Source organism: Phoca vitulina, unplaced genomic scaffold (genome assembly GCF_004348235.1).
Source record: "Phoca vitulina isolate PV1807 unplaced genomic scaffold, GSC_HSeal_1.0 scaffold4, whole genome shotgun sequence".
Lineage (NCBI taxonomy): Eukaryota > Metazoa > Chordata > Mammalia > Carnivora > Phocidae > Phoca > Phoca vitulina.
The window spans coordinates 46,909,683-46,932,218 of NW_022589707.1; the positions used below are offsets into that span (position 1 = coordinate 46,909,683).

Genomic DNA, 22,536 nt, shown 5'->3' on the forward strand with positions numbered 1-22,536 from the left:
AAAGTGGATGGTATTTTGATGGGGATTGCATTGAATGTGTAGATTGCTCTAGGTAGGATTGACATCTTCACAATATTTGTTCTTCCAATCCATGAGCATGGAACGTTTTTCCATTTCTTTGTGTCTTCCTCAATTTCTTTCATGAGTATTTTATAGTTTTCTGAGTACAGATCCTTTGCCTCTTTGGTTAGATTTATTCCTAGGTATCTTATGGTTTTGGGTGCAATTGTAAATGGGATCGACTCCTTCATTTCTCTTTCTTCTGACTTGTTGTTGGTGTATAGGAATGCCACTGACTTCTGTGCATTGATTTTATATCCTGCCACTTGACTGAATTCCTGTATGAGTTCTAGCAGTTTTGGGGTGGAGTCTTTGGGATTTTCCACATAAAGTATCATATCATCTGCAAAGAGTGAGAGTTTGACTTCTTCTTTGCCAATTTGGATGCCTTTGATTTCTTTTTGTTGTCTGATTGCTGTGGCTAGGACTTCCAATACTATGTTGAATAGCAGTGGTGATAGTGGACATCCCTGCCGCGTTCCTGACCTTAGGGGGAAAGCTCTCAGTTTTTCCCCATTGAGAATGATATTCGCTGTAGGTTTTTCATAGATGGCTTTTATGATATTGAGGTATGTGCCCTCTATCCCTATACTCTGAAGAGTTTTGATCAAGAAAGGATGCTGTACTTTGTCAAATGCTTTTTCTGCATCTATTGAGAGGATCATGTGATTCTTGTTTTTTCTTTTGTTAATGTATTGTATCACGTTGATTGATTTGCGGATGTTGAACCAACCTTGCAGCCCAGGGATAAATCCCACTTGGTCGTGGTGAATAATCCTTTTAATGTACTGTTGGATCCTATTGGCTAGTATTTTGGTGAGAATTTTTGCATCCATGTTCATCAGGGATATTGGTCTATAATTCTCCTTTTTGATGGGGTCTTTGTCTGGTTTTGGGATCAAGGTAATGCTGGCCTCATAAAATGAGTTTGGAAGTTTTCCTTCCATTTCTATTTTTTGGAACAGTTTCAGAAGGATAGGTATTAATTCTTCTTGAAATGTTTGGTAGAATTCCCCTGGGAAGCCATCTGGCCCTGGGCTTTTGTGTTTTGGGAGATTTTTGATGACTGCTTCTATTTCCTTAGTGGTTATAGGTCTGTTCAGGTGTTCTATTTCTTCCTGGTTCAGTTTTGGTAGTTGATACATCTCTAGGAATGCATCCATTACTTCCAGGTTATCTAATTTGTTGGCATAGAGTTGCTCATAATATGTTCTTATAATTGTTTGTATTTCCTTGGTGTTGGTTGTGATTTCTCCTCTTTCATTCATGATTTTGTTGATTTGGGTCATTTCTCTTTTCTTTTTGATAAGTCTGGCCAGGGGCTTATCAATCTTGTTAATTCTTTCAAAGAACCAGCTCCTAGTTTCGTTGATCTGTTCTACTGTTCTTTTGGTTTCTATTTCATTGATTTCTGCTCTGATCTTTATTATTTCTCTTCTCCTGCTGGGTTTAGGCTTTATTTGCTGTTCTTTCTCCAGCTCCTTTAGGTGTAGGGTTAGGTTGTGTACTTGAGACCTTTCTTGTTTCTTGAGAAAGGCTTGTATTGCTATATACTTTCCTCTTAGGACTGCCTTTGCTGTATCCCAAAGATTTTGAATAGTTGTGTTTTCATTTTCATTGGTTTCCATGAATTTTTTTAATTCTTCTTTAATTTCCTGGTTGACCCATTCATTCTTCAGTAGGATGCTCTTTAGCCTCCATGTATTTGAGTTCTTTCTGACTTTCCTCTTGTGATTGAGTTCTAGTTTCAAAGCATTGTGGTCTGAAAATAGGCAGGGGATGTTCCCAATCTTCTGGTACCAGTTGAGACCTGATTTATGACCTAGGATGTGATCTATTCTGGAGAATGTTCCATGGGCACTAGAGAAGAATGTGTATTCTGTTGCTTTGGGATGGAATGTTCTGAATATGTCTGTGAAGTCCATTTGGTCCAGTGTGTCATTTAAAGTCTTTATTTCCTTGTTGATCTTTTGCTTAGACGATCTGTCCATTTCAGTGAGGGGGGTGTTAAAGTCCCCCACTATTATTGTATTGTTGTCGATGTGTTTCTTTGCTTTTGTTATTAATTGCCTTATATAATTGGCTGCTCCCATGTTAGGGGCATAGATATTTACAATTGTTAGATCTTCTTGTTGGATAGACCCTTTAAGTATGATATAGTGTCCTTCCTCATCTCTTATTACAGTCTTTGGTTTAAAATCTAATTTGTCTGATATAAGGATTGCCACCCCAGCTTTCTTTTGGTGTCCATTAGCATGGTAAATGGTTTTCCACCCCCTCACTTTCAATCTGGGGGTGTCTTTGGGTCTAAAATGAGTCTCTTGCAGACAGCATATCGATGGGTCTTGTTTTTTAATCCAATCTGATAGCCTGTGTCTTTTGATTGGGGCATTTAGCCCATTTACATTCAGGGTAACTATTGAAAGATAGGAGTTCAGTGCCATTGTATTGCCTGTAAAGTGACTGTTACTGTATATTGTTTGTGTTCCTTTCTGGTCTATGTTGCTTTTAGGCTCTCTCTTTGCTTAGAGGACCCCTTTCAATATTTGTTGTAGGGCTGGTTTCGTGTTTGCAAATTCCTTTAGTTTTTGTTTGTCCTGGAAGCTTTTTATCTCTCCTTCAATTTTCAATGACAGCCTAGCTGGATATAGTATTCTTGGCTGCATATTTTTCTCATTTAGTGCTCTGAATATGTCCCGCCAGTCCTTTCTGGCCTGCCAGGTCTCTGTGGATAAGTCTGTTGCCAATCTAATGTTTCTACCATTGTAGGTTACAGATCTCTTCTCCCGAGCTGCTTTCAGGATTTTCTCTTTGTCTCTGAGACTCGTAAGTTTTACTATTAGATGTCGGGGTGTTGACCTATTTTTATTGATTTTGAGAGGGGTTCTCTGTGCCTCCTGGATTTTGATGCCTGTTTCCTTCCCCAAATTAGGGAAGTTCTCTGCTATAATTTGCTCCATTATACCTTCTGCACCTCTCTCTCTTTCTTCTTCTTCTGGGATCCCAATTATTCTAATGTTGTTTCGTCTTATGGTATCGTTTATTTCTCGAATTCTGCCCTCGTGATCCAGTAGTTGTTTATCTCTCTTTTTCTCAGCTTCTTTATTTTCCATCATTTGGTCTTCTATCTCACTGATTCTTTCTTCTGCCTCATTTATCCTAGCAGTTAGTGCCCCCATATTTGATTGCACCTCATTAATAGCCTTTTTGATTTCTACTTGGTTCGATTTTAGTTCTTTTACTTCTCCAGAAAGGGTTTCTCTAATAACTTCCATGTTTTTTTCAAGCCCAGCTAGTATCTTTAAAGTGATGATTCTGAACTCTAGATCTGACATCGTACTAATGTCCGTATTGAGTAGGTCCCTCGCAGTCGGTACTACCTCTTGTTCTTTTTGTTGAGGTGATTTTTTCCGTCTTGTCATTTTGTGCAGAGGAGAATAGATTAATGAGAGAACAAAATGCTAGCAGGGTAACAACGTCCCCAGAAAATATACTCTAAACAAATCAGAAAAGACCTGAAGCAGTGGGAAAAGAAAGGGAAAGAGAGAAAAAAGAAAAGGAAAGAAAAAAAGAAAAAAGAAAAAGATAAAGATAAAAACAAACAAAAGCAGAACAAAACAAAACAAAACAAAAACAGAATGTGATCAAATATGATCAGGCTGGATTATAGATCAGTGCCACACACTAGATTTTGGGTGTATTTTGATCTGTTAAAAGAAAGTCCCTCCCAAAATTTTAAAGAAAGAAAAACTTATATATGTACAAAAATAAGGGTTGATATGATGAAGGGATGGAATATGACTGTAAAGATGGAAATTATAAAAAATTTTAAAAAAGGATTTGATAAGTTGTTTGAAAAAAGAAAGAAGAGGATTAAAAAAAAAAGAAAGAAAGAAAAAAGGGAGAGAATGTGATCAGGCAGGGGAGTAGAAAAAAACCATACACTAGAGATTTAGAGTATATTTTGATCTGTTAGAAGAAACTATCTCAAGATTTTAAAGAGAGAACAGCTTATATATATATGCCAAAAATACGGGTAACTACTATGAAGGGATAGAATATGACTTTAAAAATGAAAAATAAAAATGTTTTTTTTTAAAAAAGGGATTGATAAGATGTTGGTTGAAAAAGGGAAAAAGAAAAATTCAAAAAAAAAGACAGTTAAAAAAAATAATTAACTTTGAAAGACTAAAGAATCATGGTAAAAAAGCCATGAATTCTATGTGCAGTGTTCCCCTAGCGCTGGAGTTCTGCCGTTCTCATTGATCGGTAAACTTGGTCTTGGCTGGCTGTTCTTGCTGATCTTCTGGGGGAGGGGCCTGTTGCCGTGGTTCCCAAATGTCTTTGCCGGAGGCAAAATTGCCCCGCCCTTGCCGGTCCGGGCTAAGTAATCTGCTCGGGTTTGCTCTCCGGAGCTTTTGTTCCCTGCAAGCTCTCCGTACAGCTTTGGAGGCGGAGAGTGAAAATGGCAGCCTCCCAGTCTCCGCCCCGGCGGAGCCGAGAACTCGGGGTCCCGCTCCTCAGCGAGCCCCCAGAGAAAAACAGTCAGTCACTCCCGTCTCCCCGGTCTCCGGCCGCACTCCGCGCTCACCTGGCCTGTGACCGCGCCTTTCTATCTGGCACCCGACCCCGGGTGGAGTCTCCAAACCCAGCAGATCCCCGCGGTGCGCTCCCGCACCTCTCCTCCCGGGGGAAGAAGGTGAGTCTCCCCGGATCTGCCGCTTGTAGGGTCCCTGCTGGAGGAGCAGTGGCCCGACTGTGCCGCGGATCACGGTTTATAGCAGCCCCGAGCTGAGAGCCCGCGCCTGGGCTCCGTCTCTGCAGCCGGCTTCCCTGCTCCGATACTTGGGAGCTCTGCCGCACTCAGGCACCCCCGGTCTTTCTGTGACCCCGAGGGTCCTGAGACCACACTGTCCCGCGAGGGTTCCACCCCTCACTTCGCCACCAGAGTGACGTCCCTCAGCGGAGCAGACTTCTAAAAGTTCCGATTTTGTGCTCCGTGGCTCTATCACTTGCCAGAAGCGGCCGTCGGAGGCCCCTCCCCCGCCGTCTATCCTCCCGAATATCGCCTCGGATTCACTTCTCCGCACGTCCTACCTTCCAAAAAGTGGTCGCTTTTCTGTTCAGAGAGTTGTTGCTCTTCTTTTCTTTGATCTCCTGTTGAGTTTGTAGGTGTTCAGAATGGTTTGATCCCTATCCAGCTGAATTCCTGAGAGGAGACGAAATCCAGGTCTCCTACTCCTCCGCCATCTTGCTCCGCCCCCGTCATTTCAACAGTCTTTACAGCGCCTTCATCAGGAGTGGATTCCATCTCAAGAAACCACTTTCTTTACTTATCCATTTGAAGCAATTCCTCATCCATTCAAGTTTTATCATAAGATTGCAGCAATTCAGCCCCATCTTCAGGCTCCACATCTAGTTCTAGTTCTCTTGCTATTTCTACCACATCTGCAGTTACTTCCTCCACTGAAGTCTTGAACCCCTCCACACCATCCATGACGGCTGGAATCGACTCTTTCCAAACCCCTGTTCATGTTGATATTTTGACCGCTTCCCATGTACCACAAATGTTCTTAATGGAATCTAGAATGGTGAGTCCTTTCCAGAAGGTTTTCCATTCACTTTGCCCAGATTCATCAGAGGAATCACTATGTATGGCAGCTATAGCCTTATGAAATGTATTTCTTTTTTTTTTTTTTTAAGATTTTATTTATTTGACAGAGAGAGACACAGCGAGAGAGGGAACACAAGCTGGGAGAGTGGGAGGGAGAGAAGCAGGCTTCCCGTGGAGCAGGGAGCCCGATGCGGGGCTCGATCCCAGGGCCCTGGGATCATGTCCTGAGCCGAAGGCAGACGCTTAACGACTGAGCCACCCAGGAGCCCCATGAAATGTATTTCTTAAATAATAAGACTTGAAAGTTGAAATTACTCCTTGATCTATGGGGCTGCAGAGTAGATGCTGTGTTAACAAACATAAAAACAACATTTATCTTATTGTACATCTCCACCAGAGCTCTTGGGTGACTAAGTGCATTGTCAGTGAGTGGTAATATTTTGAAAGAATTTTTTTTCCTGAGCAGTAGGTCTCAATAGTGGGCTTAAAATATTCAGTAAATCATGTTGTAGACAGATGTTCTTGTCATCCAGGCTTTGCTATTCCACTTATGGAGCACAGGCAGAGTAGATTTAGCATAATTCTTATGGGCCATAGGATTTTCAGAATGGCAAATGAGCACTGACTTCAACTTAAAGTCACCCAATAGCTTCATTAGCGCCTCTAACAAGTCAGTCTGTGAAGCCAGCCTATGAAGACAGGCATTGACTTCTCTCTAGCCATGAAAGTCCTACATGGTGTGTTCTCCCAACGTAAGACTGTTTCATTTACATTGAAAATCTGTTGTTTAGTAGATACCTTCATTAATTATCTGAGCTAGATCTTCTGGGTAACTTGCTGCACATTATATCAGCATTTGCTGTTTCACCTTGCTTTTTTTTTTTTTTTGAGAGAGAGAAAGAGAGAAGGAGAGAACAGGGGAAGGGCAGAGGGACAGGGAGAGAGAGAATCTCATGGAGCCCAATGCAGGGCTTGATGTCACGACCCTCAGATCATGACCTGAGCCAAAATCAAGAGTCAGTCACTTAACCGACTGAGCCACCCAGACACCCCTCACCTTGTACTTCTATGTTATAGAGATGGCCTCTTAAGCCTCATGAACCAACCTCTGCTAGTTTCAAACTTCTTCTGCAGCTTCCTCAGACTTCATAGAATTGAAGAGAGTTAGGACCTTGCTCTGGATTAGGCTTTGGTTTAAGGGGATGTTGTGGCTGGTGTGATCCTCTATCCAGAACACAAAATTTCCTCCATAAATCTGTTTCACTTTTTTATCGTCCTTTGTGTGTTCATTAGAGTAGAACTTTTAATTTCCTTCAAGAACTTTTCCTTTGCATTTCCAACTTGGCTAACTGGTGCAAGAGGCATAGCTTTTGGCCTATCTTAGCTTTCGACATGCCTTCTTCATTAAGCTTAATCATTTCTAGCTTTTGGTTTAGAGACATGGGTGACTCTTCCTTTCACTTGAACACTTATGGCCATTGTAGGATTATTGGCCTAATTTCAATATTGTGTCTCAGGGAATAGGGGGGCTTGAGGAGAGGGAAAGAGATAGGGCAATGGCCAGTAGGTGAGGCAGTTAGAACACACACACATCTATCAATTAAATTCACCATCTTAATGTGTGTAGTTTTTGGTGACCCAAAACAATTACAATAGCAACATCAAAGATCACTGATCACAGATTACCATAACAAATATAATAATAATAATGAAAAAGTTTGAAATGTTTTGAGAATTACAAAAATGTGACGCAGAGACAGGAAGTGAGCAAATGCTATTAAAAAATGGCACCGATAGACCTGCTAAATGCAGGATTGCCACAAATCTTCAATTTGTAAAAAATGCAATATCGAGGGGTGCCTGGCTAGCTCAGTTGGTAGAGCATATGACTCTTGATCTCAGGGCTGTGAGTTCAAGGCCCACACTGGGTGTGGAGACTACTTTAAAAGTTGAATTGCAATAATGAAGTGCAATAACAAAACTCTATAAAATGAGGTATGCCTGTGTTTGCCACTCTAGGAGGGATTACAGAATTGGAGCCTGAGGTTCTCCTGCTCTGAGGCTTTTAAGCAAAGCCATACAGTACTGTGCTTTTCCTCCTGCCCTCCCTACTCTGGAAACAGAAACGACCGAGACCTCTATATCCATGTATAATAGCAAAGTAGCCACAACAAAAGACATGAACAGGCATGTCTCTCCAAGAAGACATACAAATGGCCAAGAGACACATGAAAAGATGCTCAACATCACTCAGCATCAGGGAAATACAAATAAAAACCACAATGAGATACTACCTCATACTGGTTAGAATGGCTAAAATTAACAAGTCAGGAAAAAACAGATGTTGGTGAGGATGTGGAGAAAGGGGAACCCTCTTACACTGTTGGTAGGAATGCAAACTGGTGCAGCCACTCTGGAAAACAGTAGGGAGGTTCCTCAAGAAGTTAAAAATAGAGCTACCCTACAACCCAGCAATTGTACTACTAGGTATTTATCCAAAGGCTACAAGCATAATGGTTTGAAGGGGCACATGCACCCCAATGTTTATAGCAGCAATGTCCACAATACCCAAACTATGGAAAGAGTCCAGATGTCCATGGACAGATGAATGGCTAAAGAAGAGGTGGTATACACACACACACACACACACACACACACACACACACACACACATACACACAATGAAATACTACTCAGCCATCAAAAAGAATGAAATCTTGACATTTGCAACAATGTAGATGGAACTAGAGGGTATTATGCCAAGTAAAATAAGTCAGTCAGAGAAAGACAAATACCATCTGATTTCACTCATATATGGAATTTAAGAAACAAAACAGATGAACACAGGGTAAGGGAAAGAAAAATAAGACAAAAACAGAGAGGAAGGCAAATCATAAGAGACTCTTAACTATAGGAAACAAACTGAGAGCTGCTGGAGGGGAGGTGGTTGGGGGGATGGGTTAATTGGGTGATGGGCATTAAGGAGGCACTTGATGGAATGAGCACTGGGTGTTATATGCAACTGATGAATCACTAAATTCTACCTCTGAGACTAATAATACAGTATATGTTAATTAAATTGAATTTAAATAAATAAAAAAAGTAGCCACAGGCTTTCAGTGTTAATGCTTCTAAACAATAAATCCGTTCTCAACCCCCACTCCTATTTTTATTTTCCATTTAAAAAAAGTGGCATATGCACAAATGGTTTTAGTTTTTGTTTTTTTTTTACAATATTTCTGATTATTGGCAACTGGCTGTGTCACTGTAAATGGAAGAAGATACAATTAAAAATAGAGATAATATCACTAGATGAAATTACATAAGTGGAAAATATGACTCAGTTTACCAATATTGTTATTTACACTGAACTTTTAGATAATATATTACATAAAATAAAGTACACGTAAAATTTAAACAAATTACTTGATTGAATAATAGAAGATGGCTTTTAAAATTTTTCACCAATAATAAAACTAACTCTTATTTTAAGTAACTAAGTGTTCATACACAAATATGCCTGTAATTCTGCAAAACCTAAAGCTTGGAATAATGAAATCTTCAGGATGGATCATGTGAGGCATTTCACTTACTGGTAAATTGGAAGATAACTATCTAATTCTGCCAGAAATTTTACATTGTAATCCTCCCTATCCCCCTAATAAAGGGATACAACTGAATTTTGGGAAACACTGGATATTCATTAAAAGAAACATTGAGAGAGAGATGAGAGAAAGTCCTATGGTCTGAAGAATAGGACTTGCTCAAAGTGCTTTAATATGTGTTACAAAATGCTGGAAGCTCCAAGGTAAAATCATTCAGCCCCAATTACATCTCTCTCTTTACTAAAATCTTTCAATTTAGTTAATTGGATAATTTTTCTCTCTTGGAATATATTCCCAATTTTATAGCCGAAGTTGACAGGAAAATAGATTCATTTTGTAGGAAACTGCTTTACAAACACATGGGTCAGAACATTTTTACAAAGGAGGGAAGCAGGCATTATCTCACATGAGTTTAGCAAATTTTGTTTCCTTTAAAAAATCTGAAGAGAAGATGTTGTGTACACAGAACATGTCTGTACTTGAATAGCATGATTCCAGACATTGATACATGTAACAAAAGAGATCAAAGCATGCCAAATAATTACTAAGTACTTTCTTTGCATTACACAAAGATAAAATATGTGCTAACTCCAACAGCATCACTGCACTGACTGCATATTTACTAATTTAAAATACATATCTCGATTTCTCAGGAGTTCTTGATGAGTTCCCTGTTCCTTTATTTTCCCATTGTGCAGGACCACTATCAGATCTGCATTCTGTATTGTGGAGAGTCTGTGAGCAACCACTAGGCAAGTCCTCCCCTTTCTGGCCTTGTTGAGGGCATACTGAACCACCTGGAAGAGAAAAGGACCTGTGATTGCTAGCTTGACTTAGATGCTAATAAACTTACCCAAATCAAATTGGTAAAGGTAATCTAATAACATTTTTTGTGTATTTGCTTATCCCCAAAGGCAACTGCCCTGCTTTGTGAAATACTCACCATACTCAATAGAAATCTAGAAAAAGTAATTATAGACACATTTAGACTTCTAATTAGAAAAGCTTTTGTGATAATGAATAAAAATGAGGTGGTTGTCTGTATGTAAGTAGGTGGTTCCAAACTCAAGAGTCAGAAATTCCACACCTAAGTAGAATGTCTAATTTACTTACTTCATTTCTTCTCATAGCATTTATTTATTTATTTTGGTAGAATTTAGCTATAAATTTATTCTGGCTAAAGTCTCAGCTATGATGGGTTATAATGTTGTACAGAAGAAATGAGAGTGAGGCTGAAAACCAGTATTTGTTGAATATATAAAATATTCATCCCAATGATGGATATCTAATTTAAGTCCCTGCAATAACCCCATAAGGTGGGGGATATTTTTTTTGTGATGAATAAACTGAGATTAGAAAAGTCCAGGTCACTTGACCAAGGTCATACTGCTAGTAATTGATGAACCCAGGATTACAGCTCAGGTATGTCTGATTCAAATATCATTTTTTTTTCTTGCATTAACACACTGTCTACTTAGAAGTCAAGAATGATCATCATTTACAAATACCAATTGTGTGATGGTTAACCACATAAACTCTTAGATCAGACACCCTCTATTAAAATTCAGGGAAGTTATATAACTTTTCTAAGCCTTAGTATGCTAACCTATAAAATGCACATGGCTAATAAAATAAGCTAATTCATCAAGTTGTGAGGATTGAGATAATAGCATATAATGGGCACTTGGTAAATTACCAATGTTCATTTAACAAATAAGTGCCTACTATGTGCAAGAAACCATTAGAGCACAAGGACATAGCAAAATTAAACATCCGAAGGAGCCTGCAATGTAGGTCTATTGTCAGTCTCTGTTTTTCCCTTGTTTTCTTCTCAAACAGAGCTAAGTGTCTATGGAAGAGGGAGTGACTCCAGGCTCTGACACCGTAGTGTAGATTACTCTTTTAAGGCATGCAGATGGCCTTATTAATTTGTTTGGTATCATAAACATAATAATAAATAGGAAAGTTATTTTTCTTGGGCTTTTTCCTTGACTGGAGAAACATTTCAAGAATTGGGCCTTTCTGATAAATCAAGTGAGAAAACCTTTCTAGAACATAAGATGCCCTGTGTCCCAACTCCCTCCCACCTACCCACCAGCCTCTAACTTTTTTTTAAAGGCCAAAACCTTAATTAGAAATTGTGACCCTATGATTACAATTCTCTCCAGGTCTTTCTTGCCCCAAACTAGCCTTGATTTCTTCCACAATACTCCACTCTCTTATTTGATATAATATTTTGAGATGAAATAAGAGAAAGTTACCTTTTCACTCTCATTATCAAGGGCTGAAGTGGCCTCATCCAACAGTAAAATTTTTGGTTTCCGGAGAAGAGCCCTTGCAATAGCTAGTCTTTGTTTCTGGCCTCCAGAAAGCAGTGTTCCTTTCAGTCCAACTTGTGTGTTGTATTTCTATTACAGGAACATGCAATTAAGAAAGCAAGGCTTGGTTATTTAAATTAGCATGGCAACTGTGGGCGAGAACCATCTAAATATTTCAAATTTTGCTACTCTCGAAAATTTGTGTCCCAACAAGTGCTGAAATCTATTCTTGGGCTTTGTTGCAAATAAATGCTAAACCAGCAGTAAACACTACCATCTCATTTACATATCTACGCAGATCACAAACAGCAGACCTTTGCCATTAGGCTTCTACAAAGGGATTGTTTGAATTAAAGCATAAGAAAAAAATTACTGGCGAATGTTCTCAGTAAACACAAATCTTTTTGCATTAAATTCTATTACCTTCTATTTTCAGGTCAAAATGATTTAAAGTATATAAAAACAAGGAAATCATTGGGTTTCTTCACTCTGGCTCTCACCAAACTCTAGGGGCACATCTCTCCAGGGACGGGGATCCTGTTCTCCGTCCCGCAGGTATCTTCCTAGCAGTAAATTAGGCTGGTGTCTGTAGACAGTCCGTTCATCTTTTCAGGCCGTAACAGTGACATTTAGCACTCCCAATGTTTCCATGGCCCTCCTACTTACTAGTGACCTTTTCTCCAGTGTTTTCCTCCACAGAAGAATAAAGAAACTGCTAGAGGAGTATCCTGAAGCTGTTGTAGTCTGCTAAATCATGACCAGTCAGTTCAGTTGGTACAAGCAGGCTCCCACTTGCTTTCTAGATTGTCCCATTGACTCTACTTTCCTCCAAGGTTTCACACTGCTTTCTAATACCCCTTGACAGTTGTCTAACAAATATATACTATTGATATCTAGACAAGAATGTGTGGATGGATTGACTAGTGGGAAAGCAAGTCTAATTATACAACCTTCTAAAGGTGGATCCTGTAGCAGCATCATAGAGAAGATGCAGCATGGGATTAATATGCTGGTTGTTTGTCTTAGTGACTTAGAGAAGCTTGAATTAATTGCCTTTCCCTCCACATCTGACTGCCTTCAAGGGGTACCATTTGGGTGGAGTGGGTATCGAGAGAGCCTGTGACACAGCCTTATGATAAATGTGTTTACTTCACCTCAAAGTTCATTTTTCAATTTAAAATGCACAGTTGTTTGCTTTATATAAAACAATGGTGTCTGAGTTCCTAAAGCCCAGTAAAAGTGTCTTCTCTGAAGTGAATGCTCTCCAAAAAAACAGACTTTATCTCCTCTGTGCTTTTATCTAGGACTGCCAGCACACTGGGCCCCTTCCTTCTAAAATACATTTTATTAAATTTGGAATCACAGGACAGGATAATCAGATAAAACTATGTCATTCATTTACACACACCACAAAGTTCCCATCCAAATTAGAGAATCCAACCCTAAACCAAAAACTGAGAGAGGATTGGGTGGAAATGATAATGGTTTATAGCTCTTCCTGCCAGTCTAGCTTAAATTGTACACGGGTTGTTCTAGTGTAGCTGAAGAAGATAACAATACTAGCTTAGAAATCACTTTGCATTTCTTGGCCTTCTCTGGATTGCAGGAAGATCTTAGCATCAAGAATGAATTGGATGAAAATTAAATTCAGATGTTTTTGTCCATCATTAAGCAGAACAGATTATAAATGTCAATATACACATTGTCTCAATACCAACCTAAAAACATTTTCAGATACTCAGAGTGAAGGTTTTCATTTTTTAATGAAGAATTACAGGGGCACCTGGGTGTCTCAGTTGGTTAAGCGTCTGCCTTCAGCTCGGGTCATGATCCTGGAGTCTTGGGATCCAGCCCAGCTTTGGGCTCCCTGCTCAGTGGACAGCCTGCTTCTCCCTCTGCCCCTCCCCCTGCTCAAGCTCACGTGACCTCTTTCAAATAAATAAATGAATAAAATCTTTTAAAAAAAAGAACTACAGAGTTTCATTTTCCTGTTTAAAGATTTTATTTATTTTTATGAGAAAGAGAGAGAGCGCACAAGAAGAGTAAGTAGCAGGCAGAGGGAGAGGGAGAAGCAGGCTGAGTGATGAGCAGGGAGTCTGACTCAACTCAGGGGGGCTCGATCCCAGTCCCCTGAGATCATGACCTGAGCCGATGCTTAACCAACTGAGCCACCCAGGTGCCCCTCATTCTGCTGTTTAAACTGAAAATCTAAATCAATTTTCTGGCAAACACTGGGATGGATGGTGAGTGTCCTGAAATATGCAACCTGTTTATGACATGCTTAAGGAACAATGACTCCTTGATATGAACCTGGGGCTAAAAGCCAATTGGGTTCTGGAGAGAACATCAGAAAGTCTAATCCTAAACCAACTGTATTCTAGAGAATCCCTGCAAACCCTGGAGAGAAATTTAGGGTGGTTTCAGTGGTTGAAGTCTTATTCAAGGAGCCTTGACGTGTCCTGACCGAGAGCTGCATCTATACCTGGTAAGTTTCTCAGAGGATCCTCAAGACCAAGGCCGTGTTGCTTCAACTCCCCTCCTAGGTGGGTATTTCTGGATGTCTGCAGGTCATCTCCATAGTATATAGTATAGATGTTACCCTTAGCATTCTCCAAATTGATGCCTTGCTATTCACCCTCTGAGTTTGAGTTGCCAGTCAGGTCCACAATCCCTTACCAGAAACCCTTAGGTCTATATCTGTTTAAGAATTCTTTTTTGGGGGGCGCCTGGATGGCTCACTTAGTTAAGCTTCTGACTCTTGATTTCGGCTCAGGTTATGATCTCAGGGTTGTGAGATCGAGCCCCTTGTTGGGCTCTGTGCTTAAGATTCTCTCTCCTGCTCTGCCCCTCCCTCCCGCTCTCTCTCTCAAAAAAAAAAAAAAAAAAAAAAAGCAAACAACCTGTTTGACTTTATTTATTTTGCAATCTCTATACCCAACATGGGGCTTGAACTCACAGCCCTGAGATCAAGAGTCACATGCTCTACCAACTGAGCCAGCCAAGTGCCCCTTGTTTGTTTGACTTTAGAAGAAAATATACTACAAATTGTATATACTATAATATATATTTAGTATGTGATATATAATAACACCCCCAGAAGTTCTGGGGAAGCAAGTGGTAATCAAACATATGAATATTTGTGCAGAAATATTTGATTATTCATTCTAAGTAGGATTAATAAAGACTACATATGGCTTCACATCATTTTGGCCACCAAATAAGTTTGCACCAAACATACAAAATTTGTGTGTAAGGGATGGAGTTTAATGGCTTTTGGAAATTGGAACTGGGGAACAGAAAGTGTGGACCTGCATTGCTCTCATCCAGAATGTTGTAAAGCTCCAGGGCTTGTCCTTTTAATGCCAATCTCTGCCATTACCACAAAGGCCACAGTGCCTCCTGGATGAGCAAACAAGAGGCTGAGTTTCAGCAGCAACTTTTTGCTTTAAAATCTGATCACATTATTTCTTTGCCTAAAAATGTCTAGTGGTTTCCTATTTCCAATAAGACAGAGTCCAAGCTTCTTAGCCTAGTATATCAGAACCTTCACATTTAGTCTCTGCTCATGTTTTGGCCTCTTCTCGATTCCCCAATTTATGCCTTATGCTCAGGATTTTAAATTTATTTCCTTCCAAACACCTGAAACTCTTTCATATATGTATATGTTTCCATGTGAGCTTATTCTGTCTTCTAAGTATGGATTTGTCTCCTCTCTGCCTGGGGAACTTCTACTCATTATTCAAAATCCGATTTAAAACAACATCTTCTGTGTGATTTTCTCTGAGCTCCTAAAGAATTTGTCATTCCTTCCTTTGTAAGCTCGTCACACACTCTGTGTGCTTTTATTCCAGCAGTTTGTCCAGTGTATCGTACACTTTCTTGCTCACTTTTCACAGACATTCCTGAGCCATGTTTTGGTAATTCCACTTTTCCAATATCTTTTAAATCCTTTTCCTTGTTTTATTTCACTTTATAATTACTAATTCAGGCATTCATAACACTGGAAATAGCTCCTAAATCATCTCCCAACTCCCTCTCTTTTCCTCACTACAACAAATGATCATTTACATTGCTGCTAGATGTGATGTCCAATGTCCTATTCCAAAATGATATTTTGGCACCAGATTTCTTTATGGTTCTACATTTTTTTTTTTTTTTTGGTAATGGTGATATGAAGGTAAACTAACGTTAAAAACACTGAGAAACAAGTCATTTTTTCTTTTAGGAAATAACATCGTCTTGGTTTCTAAAGTTTATTGTAAAAAGTTAGCATACTGAGTCTCTGCAAAATGTAGTTTTGGGTAAATTTGGGAAATAGGACAACAAAAATAATGAAAGATAATGAACAATTTAAGAGTAAAAGTCAAATGTTATGAATATGTGGTAGGTGACAGGAGTGGTGGGGACTCTTCTAAGTAAGGTGGCCATGGAGGGTCTCGGCAAAGATGACATTTCAAGGAGCTCGAAAGTTAAGGAACTGGCTCTGCAAAGAGCCAGAGGAAGGGAGGTCCTGGCTGAAGAAACAGCAAGTGTAAATGTCCTGACGTAGGGAAAAACTTGGTGTGTTCATGAGATAGAAAAGAGGACAGTGTGGCTGGAGCAGAATGAGCATATGGTAAGGAAGGAACTGGAGACGCAAGCAGGACCAGATCACAGAAAGCTTTGCCAGCCACATAAGAAATTTGAACATTTTTCTAAGTGCAAAGGGATGCCATTAGGAAGTTTTAAGCAGGAAGGGACAGAATCTAATTTATGTTTTTAAAAGATCCCCCTAGTTAGTGTGAGGAAGAAGAATTATAATGGGGCAGACTGGCAGCAAGAAGACAGACTAAGATGCTACTGGAGTGGTCCAGGGGTTGGAGGGGATGATGGTGGTATAGACATGAGTAGAGTGTATATGGATAAAAGGTAAAGAATCAAATCAATCAAATCAATTAATATTCAGTGAATATTAATACAGTTTGGTCTTGGAACAACTAGTCCAGAAACATCTCAATCTTTGCTTTTTACATATAACTTTATATTAGATGCTAGCAATAAATAAATTGTATAATTCAAGTAGCACATAAAAGCACTTAGGCGTGACTGGGTGATGGACACTGGGGAGGGTATGTGTTCTGGTAAGCGCTGTGAATTGTGCAGGACTGTTGAATCTCAGATCTGTACCTCTGAAACAAATAATGCAATATATGTTAAGAAAGAAAAAAAGAAGAAGAATGTAGCAGGAGGGGAAGAATGAAGGGGGGGAAATCGGAGGGGGAGAAGAACCATGAGAGACGATGGACTCTGAAAAACAAACTGAGGGTTCTAGAGGGGAGGGGGTTGGGGGGATGGGTTAGCCTGGTGATGGGTATTGAGGAGGGCACGTTCTGCATGGAGCACTGGGTGTTATGCACAAACAATGAATCATGGAACACTATATCTAAAACTAATGATGTAATGTATGGGGATTAACATAACAATAAAAAAATTAAAAAAAAAAAAAAAAGCACTTAGGCTTACTTGGCAGCTTTGTAATTCAAGATTTCAGATATTTTTCTTACCTCAGGGAGACCTTCAATAAAAGAATGAATATTTGCTGCATTTGCTACTTCTTTTATTTCATCTAATGGCACAACACGGCTGTTATCACCATAGGCAATGTTGTCGGCAATGCTACAGTTGAAGAGTACAGGCTCTTGAGAAACAATTGCTATTTGGGAACGGAGCCATTGTACATTCAATTCCTTTGCATCCACACCATCAAACAGCTGCCAAAAGCAAAATGGAGAATGGTATGTGAAGATCCAACAACTGTATCATGTTACAGTTCACTATATTCAAACATATACAAATTATAACAAGAAGGGTAGGAATTCAAGCTACCTCACAGTAAAATGCTACCCAAGGATGTATAGTAAATCATACTGTATAGAAGCAGAGTGTAATTGACTAAAATGCCAACTCCTAAACTTACTTGACATTTCTATGAATGGCCACATAGTCTAGAGACTTGCCTGGAGTCTAGAGTAAAGCCTGGTGCTTTGTGCTGAAGTCAGATGGCAAATGAACAACCTCTACTGTAATAGGACCCCACTTTATTAAAGCCCAGAGAGAGAAGGTGTAGACTGATACAATAGTCACATACAGAGGTATGTCATTTTGTACACAACCAGGCTTATTCACATGAACATATAACAACATTCAACTGGCATTTGATGAGGATACCTACTAGCTGATGGGGACTTTTCAGGTACCAGGGAAATAGTGGTAAGCAAGACAAAACTCTTGCCCTCCTGCAGCTTATATTTTAGTGGAGACAGGCAGTCAATAAACACACTAACAAATAAGCAACTCAAAAAAGAAAGTGTCATGAAAACAGGATAATGGGATTGAGAGTGACTGAGGATGTGGGGAGGAAGTGGGAAGCAGGTTGGTGAATGTGTTATTTTCTACGGAGTAATCTAAGAAACCCTACCTAAGGAAGTAGCATTCAGATTGAGATTTGAATGATAAGTAGTCAGCAAAGAGGTTAGAGCGAGAAAATTCCAATCAGGGAAACAGCAAGAACGAAGGCCATTAAGTGAGTTTAAAGAACACGAAGAAGCCAGTGAGACAACACACAGTATATAAGGTGGGGAGTGGTAGGAGAGGAGTTTGGAGAGAGAGGCAGGGACCAGATCATGAAGGACCATGATTGATGGAATGGACTCTGTTTTATTCTAACTGTGGTAGGAAGTCATTGGGAGGTTTAAAGGAGGGATGTGCTATGTTATGTGCAAATAGATGACTTACCTAATTTTGGACTAATTGTTAACTCAGTGTTACCACTGGTAACAAGGGAGCCATTCTGGACCATTTTATTTTGCAAATAGTCATTGAGAATCTGTGATGGGGGGAAAAAAAACCACCCTGTAAATTGCAGGAGAATGAGGACTAATATGACAGTCTTTGACTTTTAGGGGCTTAGGATTTTTTGTGGGGAGGAGGAGGCAGAACAGGAAGGTGTGTGTGTGTGTATGTGATGTGGTGCTGGTTGTGGGGAGAGGATATTGAAAACCTGAATATAAGGAAGAGTAAGAAAGGTGCCAGGTGAGAAAAAGTCATTGGGATTCTAAGGAGAGAGAGGTTGCATCTTTTTTTGAGATCAGGATGCAGGACTTAATGGAGCTGATTTAGGTAAGCCCTAACCATGCTTAAAATTTTGAGAGTTGGTGGGTGGAGAAGGCCAGTGGGAATAGTAGGAAGCCTGAAACAGGGTGGCAGAGGAAATTTATCTCTGTCTTAAACCAAGAGAATAAAGAAAGAGCCTAGATACAGATATTAGAACCCTCCTCTAACACCTGTATTCTAAAAGAATTCCATATCTTGTAAGATCAAAATTTCTTTTCTTTTTTAAAATTTCTAATTTGTAGACTTTTAATTTTTCTTAAATTTTTAAAAAAATTTGAGTATAGTTGACACTCAATGTTACATTAGTTTCAGGTGTGCAATATAGTGATTCAACTTCTCTATACATTATGCTATGCTCACCACAAGTGTAGCTACCATCTGTCACCATTCAAGGCTAGTACAATATTACTGGCCATATTTCTTATGTTGTGCCCTTTATTCTTGTGACTTATTCATTCCATAACTGGAAGCCTCTATCTCCTACTTACCCCCCTTCATCCATTCTGCCCATCCCCCTCCTTCCCTCTGGCTACTATCTGCTTGTTCCTGTGTGTTTATAGGTCTAATTCTGCTAGTTTATTTGTTTATTCATTTGTGTTGTTTTTTAGATTCCACATATAAGTGAAATCATATGGTATTTGTCTTTCTCAGTCTGACTTATTTCACTTAGCATAATACGCTCTAGCTCCATCCATGTTATCACAAATAGCAAGATCTCATCCTTTTTTATGGCTGAATTATATTCCATTGCATATATATATATATATATATATATATATATATATATATATGCATCTCACATCTTCCTTATCCATTTGTCTATCAATGGACACTTAGTTTGCTTCCATATCTTGGTATTATAAATAATGCTGCAATAAACACAGTGGTGCACATATCTTTTCAAATTAGTGTTTTCATTTTCTTTGGGTAAATATCCAGTAGTGGAATTATTGGATCATATAGTATTTCTACTTATAATTTTTTGAGGAACCTTCATATTCTTTTCCACAGTGGCTATATCAATTTACATCCCTACCAACAGTGCATGAGTGTTATTTTCCTCCACATTCTTGCCAACATCTGTTATTTCTTATCTTTTTGATTCTAGTCATTCTGACAGGTATAAGGTGATATCTCATTGTAGTTTTAATTTACATTTCCCTGATGATTAGTGATGTTGACCACCTTTTTATGTGTTGTTGGCCATCTGTATGTCTTTGAAAAATCTCTCTTCAGGTCCTCTGCCCATTTTTAAATTGGATTTTTTTTTTTCTTTTTGGTATTGAGTTGTAGAAGTTCTTTATATATTTTGGACATTAACCCTTTACTGGAGATATCATTTGCAAATATTTTCTCCCATTCAGTAGGCTGCCTTTTTATTTTGTTGTTTTCCTTCACTGTGCAAAAGCTTATTTTGATGTAGTCCCAATAGTTTATTTTTGCTTTCATTTCCCTTGCCTTAGATGACATATTTAGAAAAATGTTGGCTATAGCCAATGTCAGAGAAATTACTGCCTGTGTTCTCTTCTAGGACTGTTGTAGTTTCAGGTCTCACATGTAGGTAATCTACTTTGAGTTGTTTTATGTATGTTAGAAAGTGGTCCAGTTTCATCCTTTTGCATATAACTGTCCAGTTTTCCTAGCACATTTATTGAAGAGACTGTCTTTTCCCTATTCTATATTCTTCCTTTTGTCAAAGGTGTGGCTTTATTTCTGGACTCTGTATTATGTTCCATTAATCTATGTGTCTGTTTTTGTGCCAGTACCATACTGTTTTGATTACTACAGCTTTGTAATATAACTTGAAGTCTGGAATTGTGATGCCTCCAGCTTTGCTCTTCTTTTTTTTTTAAGATTGTTTGGGCTATTTGGGGTCTTTTGTGGTTCCATACAAATTTTAGGATTGTTTTAGCTTTGTGAAAAATGCTGTTGGTATTTTGATAGACATTGCATTAAATCCATAGATTGTTTTGGGTAGTACAGACATTTTAACAATATTTGTTCTTCCAATTGATGAGCATGGAATATCTTTCCATTTGTTTGTGTTGTCTTCAATTTAAGATCAAAATTTCTGTCACCATCATGACTGAAGAATCTTTGAGTCTTTGTATTTTGTATTTAGCCTCAAAGTCCTATCCATCATTTTTGTTATTGGTTTGCTTGTCCGCTTAGTTAAGGGAGAGAGACTTTTTTTTTTTTTTTAAACTACTGCACTGTTTGCCCTATTCAAACCAGTAAGGATGATTAAGCCCAAGGGAATGTTTAAGAATAGCACCACTAAACCCTAGATAAGCAGTACTTAAAATCAGTCTTACCACTTGTCCTTGTACAGGGTCATAAAATCTCTGCAGAAGTTGGATAGAAGTGCTTTTTCCACAGCCACTGCTCCCAACAAATGCTACTGTCTTCCCTTTCTCAATACTGAGGGATAAGCCACAAAGGATGAGAACATCCTGGCGACATGGATAGAAAAAAGAGACCTCTCGAAACTCTATATTCCCTTCACATGTATCCTGCAAAAGAAAGTTGGCAGGGTTTAGAATGATAACTTAAAAAGATTGTAACACATTATAGCACATTGGCTGAGTGTTTCCTGAAAATTATGCATATTTCCACAACCATTTTATTTTAAACAGTATTCCTCTCTATAGAGCTGTTGACTGCCTGATCATTTCTGTCACCTTTGTTTAGGTTTTTACATCTGTACTTCTTGTCTCCATTACTGGACTTCACCAAGTTCTTAAAAAGCACTGGTTTCCTTTGGTTTCACTACCTAGACATAGTCTCATCTGCAGACTAGCTGTTTGACCAAATGTTCTGAATAATTGTATATATCTTTAAAAATTTAGTTTGTCTTTTACAGACCTTTATTGCTTAATTTGGAATAGCTGGGGTCCTCATAAACTATATGTATAAATGTTATTTTTCTAAGTTGGACCATGTTTTACAGTTAATATATATTATGCTTTGAATTTGGGCTTATCTTTGTTTTCAATTGATCATCATTCGGCAGTGATGCCTAAAAGTTTATTTTTCTGGGGCGCCTGGGTGGCTCAGATGGTTAAGCGTCTGCCTTCAGCTCAGGTCATGATCCCAGGGTCCTGGGATTGAGCCCCGCATTGGGCTCCCTGCTCAGCAGGAAGCCTGCTTCTCCCCCTCCCACTCCCCCTCCTTGTGTTCCCTCTCTCGCTTTGTCTCTCTCTGTCAAATAAATAAAATCTTTAAAAAAAAAAATAAATAAAAGTTTATTTTTCTCTCTATGCTTCAATCTCTTTTGATGATTTGTAAACCAATACTTATATATACCAAGGATGTTTACAAAAGACTTTCCAGAACTATCACTAAATGATTAACTTTCCCTTTATATATTTGGTTCTAAGATTTTGGATTCTTTTGAACTTCATGTTTGCTTGCCCTCATTCAATTGCATTTTAAATAGTCAGGTTTAATAGTCATGCTCAGCATATTCTGAACCCAGCATACAGGCAGAAGGCAGGGGTAGGTGGAGGACAAGAGCATCAAAAAATGTTTGATAATGATACTCTGTTGTCAAAAGAAAGAAATGTTAGGATATATGCCAAAATGTTAAGTGCTGTAGTAGCTTATTTTTAGCTTATTCAGTGCTTTCTGCTTTTCCCTGAAATGAATATTATTTATGCAAAAATGTTTAACAAAATCAACCCAGAAACTACAGAGTAATGAAGAGTGCATTATTTTTGTGTATGCTCTGTGGCTTTGGAAAAGGCATAGAGAGATTTTATACTACTAGCCTTTAATACATTTTAAA

The 22,536-nt window shown here is 38.8% G+C and overlaps 1 protein-coding gene across 1 annotated transcript in view; it reads right to left on the reverse strand.

Annotated features, from left to right (window-relative positions):
• Positions 1 to 9,878: 9,878 nt before the first annotated feature.
• The window catches only part of ABCB5 (ATP binding cassette subfamily B member 5), a 119,635-nt gene continuing 106,977 nt past the window's right edge, over positions 9,879 to 22,536 (reverse strand). The window contains exons 24-27 of the mRNA XM_032401225.1: positions 21,065 to 21,262; positions 17,141 to 17,347; positions 11,541 to 11,687; positions 9,879 to 10,076 (exon numbers count right to left, since the gene is read on the reverse strand). Of these exons, the coding sequence (XP_032257116.1) occupies positions 9,879 to 10,076; positions 11,541 to 11,687; positions 17,141 to 17,347; positions 21,065 to 21,262 (750 nt within the window). The remainder of the gene's footprint in view (positions 10,077 to 11,540; positions 11,688 to 17,140; positions 17,348 to 21,064; positions 21,263 to 22,536) is intronic.